Source organism: Rhinoderma darwinii, chromosome 3 (assembly GCF_050947455.1).
Source record: "Rhinoderma darwinii isolate aRhiDar2 chromosome 3, aRhiDar2.hap1, whole genome shotgun sequence".
In the NCBI taxonomy this organism is placed as follows: domain Eukaryota; kingdom Metazoa; phylum Chordata; class Amphibia; order Anura; family Rhinodermatidae; genus Rhinoderma; species Rhinoderma darwinii.
Window position 1 is genome coordinate 235410422 of NC_134689.1, and position 11071 is coordinate 235421492.

General features: G+C 41.0%; 1 protein-coding gene across 5 annotated transcripts in view; it reads right to left on the minus strand.

Moving 5' to 3' along the window:
- NRF1 (nuclear respiratory factor 1) overlaps positions 1-10792 on the minus strand; it is an 82684-nt gene extending 71892 nt beyond the window's left edge. For 4 of the 5 annotated variants that reach the window (XM_075857536.1, XM_075857535.1, XM_075857533.1 and 1 more), the window contains exons 1-2: positions 10712-10792; positions 9630-9696 (exon numbers count right to left, since the gene is read on the minus strand). In XM_075857536.1, the coding sequence (XP_075713651.1) occupies positions 9630-9638 (9 nt within the window). In that variant the 5' untranslated portion in view covers positions 9639-9696; positions 10712-10792. Of the gene's footprint in view, positions 1-9629; positions 9697-10288; positions 10643-10711 lie in introns of those variants that run through there. The other variant, XM_075857534.1, reaches the window with a different exon arrangement.
- Positions 10793-11071: the final 279 nt, after the last annotated feature.

Below are 11071 nucleotides of genomic sequence, written 5' to 3' on the forward strand. Positions count from 1 at the left end.
AAACCTACATTTTCTTTGAAAAAAAATGTAGATTTTAATTTTCACGTCCTACTTCCAATAATTTCTGTAAAAAACCTGTGCGGTCAAAATGCTCACTATACCCCTAGATAATTTCCTTGAGGTGTGTAGTTTCCCAGATGGGGTCACTTTTGGGGGATTTTGACTGTTTTGGCACCGCAAGAGCCCTTCAAACCTGACATGGTGCCTAAAATTTATTCTAACAAAAATAAGGCCCCAAAATCCACTAGGTGTTCCTTTGCTTCTGAGGCCGATGCTTCAGTCCAGTAGCACGCTACGGCCACATGTGGGATATTTCCTAAAACTGCAGAAACTGGCTGGGCAACAAATATTGAGTTGCATTTCTCTGGTAAAACCTTCTGTGTTATAAAAAAAAAAATTGTACTAAAAATTTATTTCTGCAAAAAAATATGAAATTTGTAAATTTCACCTCTACTTTGCTTTAATTCCTGTGACATGTGTAAAGGGTTAAGACATTTTCTAAATGCCGTTTTGAATACTTTGAGGGGTGAAGTTTTTAAAATGGGGTGACTTTTTGGGGGTTTCTAATATATAAGGCCCTCAAAGCCACTTCACAACTGAACTGGCCCCTGTAAAAATGGCCTTTTGAAATTTTCTTGAAAATGTGAGAAATTGCTGCTAAAGTTCTAAGCCTTGTGACGTCATAGAAAAATAAAAGGATGTTCAAAAAACAATGCCAATCTAAAGTAGACATAAGGGGGATGTTAATTAGCAACAATTTTGTGTGTTATAACTGCCTGTCTTACAAGCAGATACATTTAAATTGAGAAAAAAGCAAATTTTTGCAATTTTTCGCAAAATTTTGGTGTTTTTCGCAATTAAATACTGAACATATCGAGCAAATTTTGCCAGTAACTTAAAGTCCAATGTGTCACGAGAAAACAATCTCAGAATCGCTTGGATAGGTGAAAGCATTCCGGAGTTATTCCCACATAAAGTGATACGTCAGATTTGAAAAATGAGGCTCTGTCAGGAAGGTCAAAAGTGGCTAAAGAGGGAAGGGGTTAAAGTGGTTTTCCATCTTAGACATTTATGGCATACTCTTTGCACATGCCATAAATATCTGGTAGAAGCGGGTCCTAGTTATGGGACCCACGCCTATATCAAGAACAGGGGTTAATTGACCCTTGTGCCGTCTGGTGCGGCGGCTGCTAGCTGCAGATTACAGAGGGGGTCTAGTGAAAAGAGGCAAACACATACGCACGTCTCTATTTTGATGTATAGTAGTTATGGAAACAGCAGAGTAGTACTTGCTCAGCTGCTTCCGTAACTCCCATTGAACAGAATGAAGGGAGCCCTCTCGATATGTTCTCGATATAGGTGCGAGTAGTAACCAGAGCTGGGACCCGCATCTATCACATATTTATGCCATAGCCTGTGAATATGTCATAAATGTCTAAGATGGAAATACACCTTGAAATACTTCGTGATACCATAGTAATGCTTTCTGCCTTTTTTTTTTTTTTTTTTAACCACTTGGTGCACCCTGACGTGCCATGTCCGGGTGCGGGGATTGATGTTTGGAGCGCGCTCACGCACTTGTATTTTACAAGCAGACACCAGGGACTAACAACCGCAGTGATCACGCTTTTCCTGGCTATTTAACCGCTCAAATTTGCAGCATAAAGCAATGTGGTTGCTTTACCACATGCCAATGCTGCAATTTTGGGAATTGCTCCCTCTAGTGACCAGCACTGGGAAATTTATCAATTAGAATCTAATTTATAATATTTCCTGACCTGTTGAAAAATTAAAACAATGTCTAATCATGTATTTACTAACTGTTTAACTAAAATAAAATAAAAAAATTTCTAGCAACACATTCCCTTTAAATACCACGGTCAATAGCGGTAAGTGATTTGACAAAGGCGAGGGCCGGGCCGGGCAATGGGTTTCTTTAGCAGCCAGGGACCTAACAAAGGCCCTAAGCTCTGTAATGGCTTTATACATAGAAGTACAGTGAAAAAAATACACAAATTAAAAAATATATATATTTTCTAGCGACACATTCCATTTAATTATTCATTTCAATTGGAAAAAGCTTGGGCTGTTAGGCTTCTTGTGTTTAAAAAGTTTGTCATGCAGTAGAGGGATTGGTCAGTATTCTTGGGGACTGATCCTACTAATTAATTTACCCATTCATCTCCCGCAACCCTTTCTTTCACAGCATAATCCCATTCTAACTGTATACAGATAGTGAGCTCATGACATGCTAAGCATTTAATGTCAACTTCATGTAATGCAATTGAATATTGTTTTCGGTTTATACTAATGTGTGATGATCTTTATTATCATCCGCACCTGCAGATGTTATTTTCTTTTCCTTAACTATAAGTGGTGCGACAAATTTCTTCATGTGTAATTGCCTCCTGTCAGAGGCTCCTTGTTATGTTTTTCTATGACTTTTAAACTCAATAAAAACTTTGATAAAAAAAAAGTAAAATATAAAAAAAAAAAAAAACTATATAAATTTGGTATCACCGTAATCGTATTGAGCCACAGAATGAAGATAAGTTGTCGTTTTTACCGCACGGTGTAAGCCGTAAAAACGAAACCCAAAAAACAATTAAGGAATCGCAGTTTTTTCCAAATTCAGCCCGCAAATAAAAAAAATTTCAGTTTCCCAGTACATTATATGGAACTATAACTGGTACCAAAAGAAACTACAAATCCTCCCGCAAAAAACAAGCCCTCACACCACTTTTGACGGAAAAATAAAAAAAGTTATGGCTCTTGAAATGCGGGGAGTGAAAAACAAAAATCTAAAAGTGGCTCCGTCCCAAAAAAAAAATATCACAATAAAGAAATTTAATTTTTGTTGTTTTGATATAAACTATGTATAGTTTCAAGTAATCAGGCAGTCTGTGGGTTATATTTTGGGTGGGCGGTGTTTTGTTTCTTTTTTGCTGGTTTGTCTTTTTGTTGTAAGAGACCTCTGGGAGATTTGAACTTTATATTTATGTTTTACATTGCAATTTTCCACTGAAACTGGGGCATCCAATGGAGACCCGGTCACAGGTTAAAACAGCCTTCTATATCAGTCACGAGCAGAACCGATTTGCCAAAGCTCAACCGCATTGCCATGCAGAGGGTACCTGGCGATCATAGGATTATTGCTGCAGTCTCTAAGGCCAGTGTACACGTAGCGTAAACACTACGGATTTTCTGCAACAGATTTCATTGCGGAAAAGCTGCAGCGCAATACAGTAGCAGCAAAGTGGATGAGATTTGAACAAATGTCATCTCCACGCTGGATAAAAACCCTGACCAAAAAAAAAAAGTGTTTAAAAAAAAAAAACACACTGCAGGTCAATTTATAATCGTAGCTTTTCTGTTGCATGTTTTCCCCATTTAATTCAATGAGGATGTAAAATCCGCAACAAATAGCAGATGTTGCAATTTATGTGGCGTAAAAGCTGCGATTCTGCTGGGGGGAAAAAAACGCGAATCAGAATTTTTAAAAAATAAATAAAAATTATACTTACCCAGAACTCTCTGATTCTCCATCCAGGCCAGCCTCCTTGGATGACGTTTCATCCCATGTGACTGCTGCAGCGGACACATGGGATGGAAAGTAATCCCAGGAGGCCGAGCCGCAAGACATCAGAAGGAATCGGCTGGGACATTCTGGCCAAAAACCACACCACAATTTGGTGCGGTTTTTTGACAGCGGTGTCCAGGGCAGATACGCTGTGCACTTTTACGCAGCGTATTCACCCTGTGTGAACATACCCTATGGGTGTCTTCACACTGTGCGGCTGAAACCGCACGCATATTACAGCATTTCTGCAAATCGCAGTAAAAACGCATGCAGTTTTCAGATGTGCGGCAAAACTGGAAAGGTGTAAATACAACCTAAACAAAGCTCATTTACGTCACATGGTCACTTAATTTAAAACAGAAGTGAAGGGATTAAACAATAAAATTTGAGTAGCAGAGGAACCGATGCAATGAATGGCCATAAGGGTCAATGCGCACAATGCGTATTACGTGCGGTTTTGCCATGCGTATTAGCGTGCGGCAAAACCATAGCGAAATACAGTACAAGCATAGTCAATAAGATTACAGGAAATCTCATGTACATGCAGTATTTTTCCGCATAAATTGACATACGGTGCAGATTTTAGAATCAGCAGCATGTCACTTTATCTCGCGTTTCTTTGCGAAATGTATCTGCATAGTGCTGAAGAAAAAGTAAAAAAAAAAATAAAGAAAAATCACCACACCGAAACCAGAGCATGAAAACGCGCCGAAAAACGCATCAAAACCTGTGAATTTGCTGTGTATTGATGCGGTTTTGGTGCGTATTTTCCACAACAAAATACGCAAAGTGTGCATGTAGCCTAAGCGTTGTATGAACATTCACTTTTTTATAACCAGTGTGAAGCAATCCAGAAGTTAGCCCTAGCTTTGACACCACACCAGAATAAAGCTGACCATAGACATAAGATACTATTTAATGAGCAATCTTTATCTTCTCTGCCTGTTCAGCCGTAATCTCTATGGCAGAAGCAGCTGCTAAGCACCTCTGGCCACAATTACCGCAAAGAAAACAATAGGATTGGATATGTAGAAGAAAGAGACACAAAGGGCAGAGACACTACATAAAGAGGAACGGAGTGTTCATTAGATCAGGCTAGGTTCCCATTTTTTCCATACAGTTGAGGAATAAGTTACGTCAAAAAAAGGATGCAACAGATGCCTTTATCGGACCCTGTCACCCAAAAAAAACAGTATGCCAAAACAGTGATGTAAACCTAGCTTAAAGGACGGGTGTCGCAAAAAAAAAAATTTTAATAACAATTTGCTTTTAGCGTCTTATTAAAATAAATTTTATTTATGTGTTTGTGTTTTACTTTTTTCTAACTTTTACTTCACTATGGGGGCTGCCATTTTTTTTCATCTCTGTATGTGTCGATTAACGACACATACAGACATGGAATACGGCACATACAACCCCATAGAAAATGCGAACAGGAGCCGTTCCATTCACTATGCTGTACGCCGTCTGTGTGGGAACAGCGCATCCGACGCCATTTTCCTGTGGACCGGAAGCCGCGGCCGGACAGTAAGACGACTACTTCCGGTCGCGGCTTCCGGACATGTGTTCAGAAGCAAGGACTAGGAGCAGAGGGAGCGGCGGCAGCAGGAGCAGGTAAGTTATGTTTGTGTTTTACTGTGTGATTACCACTGTATCTAATCCTCCTACACTGTGTATTCGCTCAAAAAATGTCAGCACACAGTGTAGGAGGTTTGAACATTCAACCCCCTCCTTTCTCCTGGCACTAGCCAGGATAAAGGAGGGGGGATTGTTTGAGGACGCTAGAGCAAGTGTGTCTTCTCAAATTTTGCAGCATAAAGCAATGAGGTTGCTTTACCACATGCCAATACTGCAATTTTGGGAATTGCTCCCTCTCGTGACCAGCACTGGGAAATTTTATAAATTAGAATCTAATTTATAATATTTCCTGACTTGTGAAAAAATTAGAACAATGTCTAATCATGTATATACTAAATGTTTAACTAAAAAAAATAAAAATTCTAGCGACACATTCCCTTTAAAGGGGTTGTCCAGGTTAGAAAACCCATGGTCATATACCAGATTACGAAATTCTGAGTTATTAAGGGGGAATCCAATCATAAAAAGGGTCTCCTTCTGAAGGACTTCTCCTGTATTACTCAGACACCCAAATAGGCATTGTGTAATGCTTAGTTTCCCCTGTGGTGGGGCTCCAGGGAAATTTAATATTAGGGATACCTACACATGTAGCAGATTTGTCGTGGATTTTAAAGAGGCTCTGTCACGACATTATAAGTGCCCTATCTCCTACATAAGGAGATCAGCGCGATAATGTAGGTGACAGTAATGCTTTTTATTTAGAAAAAACAATCTACTTTTACCACTTTATTAGCGATTTTAGATTTATGCTAATGGGCGAATATACAAATGCATACTGGAACATACCCATAGTCTTCAATTGTGCAAACCTATGCCAAAGGAGCATCCTATTGGTATACATTTCACAAATTTTGTTTTTTTAGGGGACTGAAAAGTATACACTACTCTGCCACCACAAAAAAAAAAAAGCCTATTTTAGACCCCAATGACCAAGCTACTTTTTCCGTTTTTCTACAGTTGCATTCAAAGAGCTATAACTTTATTTTTCCGTTGACATAGCCGTATGAGGACTTACTTTGATTAACTTTTATAAACTTTTTTTTTGGGGGGGGGGAGAGATAGAAAAAAACCCTGAAATTCCACCATTGTTCTATGCGTTTTAAATTGACGCTGTTCACTGTGCTGCATAAATAACACATTGCCTTTTTTCTGTGGGTTGGTACGATTACGACGATACCACATATGTAGAGGTTTTTTATGATTTACGACTTTTGCACAATAAAAAAAACACTTTTGAACTAAAATTATTTGTTTTTGCATCGTCGCTTTCCAAGAGCCGTAATTTTTTTATTTTTCCATCAATGTAGTTATAGGAGGGCTTGTTCTTTGTGGGACGAGACGTAGTTTTGATCAGTACTGTTTTGGGGTACATAGGACTTATTGATTAACTTTACACTTTTACTAGATAAAACAACTTTATGGGAGAAAAAAATGGTATTTATTTTTTTACTGTAATTTTTAATATTTTTTATTTCATATTACTTACGTATTTTTTTTAGCCCCACTAGGGGACTTTACCATGCGATCTTTAGATACCTGCTATAATGCTTTGGTATACTTAGTATACCAACGCATTATTGCCTGTCAGTGTAAATCTGACAGGCAAGCTATTAGTACATGCCTCTGGCACTTCCTAATAGGCATATGCCCAGGGCAGGCCTGGGGGCCCTTATCAGGCCCACGGCTGCCATGACACCCCATCGGAGACCCGCGATTGCATGTGCAGGCCACCGATGGGTGGTAGAGGGTGCTCCCCCCCTCTGTAAACAAGTTAAATGCCGCGGTCGCTATTGACCGCAGAATTTTACAGGTTAAACGAAGTATGGAAGCACTGCCCGTAAAAAAACGAAAAGTAAGACATGCTCCATAATTCCCGGCAAGGTTCTACGGCACAGACACGTAGCGGTACAGAAAGTTGTCCGCGGCCATTAGATCCGGACTTAGTGATTTTTTTACGGTCGTATGCATGGGGCCTAAGGGGTTAATGGAAGTCAATGTCAGACGTATACATTTGCATACGTCTTAAGGAAAAAAGGAAAAAAAAAACGCCCGAAAAACAAATACAATTTAATTCCAATAATAAAAAAAAATTAAAAAACTATAGCATGGGAGTATATTCAACCAACTTTTTATCTCATGTTTATGGCCAGCTTTAGGGCATGTTCATAATAGAATTTTTCCCTCCTGAAGTAAATCACTGCAGCAGCCAGACGTTGCATCGTTGTTAGAAGGACTTTATGCATTTATTTTTTTTTTAGGTCATATTGCTATTTCTAGAAAAAAAGAAAATGTTCTCAGCGAATAGCAGGCTGCATGTGTGTTCACTCTCCATCGACACGAATGAGATACAGAAGCATCCTAAAAATTTCATGTGAACACAGCCCAAAGGGGGAATTTATTAATCATTCTATAGCAGTTTTCTGGTGTACAAAAAAATATATAAATAATTAAAGTCACAATTTGCACAAAAATGCCAACTTTTGGTGTATATGCGCCGCTCATGGCAGGTTACAAAGAAGGTGGGGCTTAGCAGGAGAGACGTGACCTTAGACTGCCCATCAAATTTTAACAGAAATTGGTGTAAATTATAGCGCAAATATACTCCAGATCATAGATAGGGTAGATTTGACTTTCTGGCGCACGGACAGAGATGTGCCTAATTTATTAAGAGGTATGCGCTACTTAAAGGGGTTATCCAGGAGGTGAATTTTTTTTATCCATGGGGCTGCAAATGAAATAGTTAAAACATAAAAGCAATACTCACTTATTCTTGCCCCCAGGTATCCTGCGTTGACACTCCGGTGCTTAGCATGTAATTGCTGCAGCCAATCAGAGGGATCAGCGCAGCTTACTGGTGACTAATGGTATTTCTGGTATAATGCCAGAAATACAACTTATGGCCGCTGAGACCTGTGATCAGTTGTAGCGGTCACACGTAAAGAAGCACCGGGACTACTGCCGAAGTGACCGGGCTGGTTCGCCGGTGGCAAGAATAGGTAAGTATTGTTTTTTTTTGTTTTATTTCATTTGCAGCCCCTAAGAAAAAGATTTCACTTCCGGATTACCCCTTTAATAAATTAGGCACATCTTACTCCTGCAACCTTCATATTAAGGCTGGCGCCTGAAACGCCCCCTCAAAAGTGTCTGCAATTATAATAGATGCCAGCGATGAGGAATTTTAAATTCCCTGCCACTATCTTGCAGGAGCCGTTGAGCGTTCTGTGAACAGTGGTTGTGGCTGTGTGGAGCTTTGTTTGGAAAGGCTTTCCTCGATCTCTGTGTTGGGATGTATTGCGTGTTTGTGCTCACACTCCAGAAACTGGAGTGTGGTCTGTCTTGGGCCGTGTAAACGAGCGCCGATCAACGAGACAGCTTATTGATCAGCGCTCGTTTGCTCCCTTCACAAGATGCTAGTATGGGGACGAGCGCTCATTACTCCGATCGCTCATCCCCATATATTATCATCATGTCAGTACAAAATATGTTCTCCCTGGCTCTATTACTCAGAACAGTTTACTTTCAGACCGGAGCAGGTAAAGGATACAGGGTGCAAAACGCAACACCCCAAACACAAATTTTACTGATCTAACAGCACTGAATAGGCAGGCCAACGTGTTATCAGAAAAAACTCTCTCCCAGTCTAAGAGCAACAGATAACCCATGATCCAGTGTTAGTGTAGATGGTTCTTCTTATCCCTGTAGTCCCACAGAGAAGCTGCTGGTCTCAAAACCATCAAAAGGGTCGATAAATATGCGGCACGCCAAACACTCTCGCCCGACACTAAGTTTCGCCCTTCCGGCTTCCCCAGACATATCCAGAGGAAGCCGGAAGGGCGATACCCAGGGTCGGGCGAGCCGCATATGCCTATTATCGACCCTTTTGAGAATCTTGTTTTATCTCGAGAGTATGGAATAAACTAGCATGGAGTGAACAGTGTCCAGAGGTGTTGCACTATATTTCTTCATTTCCACACTGGAAATATAGATCCTTATCCAGCCAGGAGCATTGCTGTCAGGAGGCCGGCAGCTTCTCTGTGGGACTCCAGGGATAAGAACCATCTACACTAACACTGGATCGTGGATTATCCATTGCATATAGACTGATAAGACGGATATGCCATTCAGCGCTGTTTGATCAGTAATCATCATGTCGGCAGCACGTCTCCCTGTTTACACAGGGAGACGTGCTGCCGACAAGGATATTTTTGCCATTTAAAACTATAAAATCAGCCAATGAACGAGCGTTTAATCGTTCATCGGCTGATCGTTGCCCCGTGTAAGAGGGCCCTTAGACACTAGTGTGATCAAGCACTTACAGCTGTCTACACAGTACAGAAAAACTGCAAATATAGCATTCTCCTAGTAACTATCCCTGTGTATAGATAAAACACATCTATATGTAAATACATACACAGTTCATATCACGACAGTCCCCGTTCACATGCTGTAGAAATTTTCTGTGCGGATTTTTTTATGTCCTTAATGCAGAAAAGGGAAAAAAAAAAAAAGAAGAAAACATCAGCCACAGAAATAAGTAGCATGCCTTTAATTTCCATGGATTCCACACAACATCAGGATTAGTACAACTGAATGGCAATACGGCTAATCCTCTTACGGATCAGACGCACACACATGACACATTTCTGACGCGGATCTTGCAACATTTGCGCAAATCTGACACGTGGGAATCTAGCCTAATGCCGACTAAGCGTGGCAGCATTTTTTCCAGAATACTCCTCGGGAAGGAGGAATACATAAACAGACAAATCCCACATCAATGTTCCCCATGGACAATCATATTTATCATGGGAATATTTAACCTTTAACATATACTTATCTAGTACGATCTATACGTCTACCCCTATGCACAATAATGTTTGGAATGACAGAGCAGATCTCTATTGGACAGAACTCCTTATACTACCACAGAATCATTATTGATAATGTCATCTGGGTCAATCAGATTTTTATCTTTGACCAGCTAGCACATACATATATATATATATATATATATATAAAAAACACAAGCCATTATAACTTGGGATTATATAGTGGATGAATGCAGATAACCTCATAAAGGGTTAATATAACGGGCTGTATTGCAGTCCCGGTGCCGCGGCAATGCCTCCATTCATAGAAGTGTTCGTGCAGATGATGCGACATCACAGGTAACACCGCTGCACGAATACACAGCCACACAGGCGCACATAATCGGCCTTGTCTGCCTCCAGAACGACCTGCAAGAAGACCATGTCTCTCCCCACTACGACCCCAATAAATAATCGCATTCATAAGGGCCTAGTGAGGCCTGCAGCCTCCTCCCCGCTCTTTTCGTAGAGCCCTAGCCGCTTCCCAGCACCCCACTTCCCGCTGTTATCTCCGGCAAGCGATGTGCGGGGCGGAGCTGCTGGCTGAGCCCCGGAGCCCGAGCTCCGTGTTGCGGCTGCGCCAGCAGGGCTGAGATAGCTGGAGATTGCGCGGTAGGGCACTCACCTCAGAGCGGCTGCGCTACAGCGAGCCTGCGCCGTGACACTCAAGCGAAGACCTCTCTGAGCTGCAATGGCTGCGGAATCCCACGCTACACACGGCCAGAGCTGGAGGTGCGTCAATAGCGTCATGACGTCACGACTCAGCCTAGTACACGTAGCGTCCCGTTCACATAGCCATTAAGGGAAGGTCACCATCTGCCTACTGTAATTCTTTCTACAGTATTAGCTTGCTGGTTCCCAAACCTAAACATAGAAACAACAGGAGGGGGGGGGTATGTTCATGTTTTCACAGTGTTATATTTATGTCTAACTATTACATTTCAGCATTTTAGGACACATCCTTTTTCTTGTCCACCATTTTTAA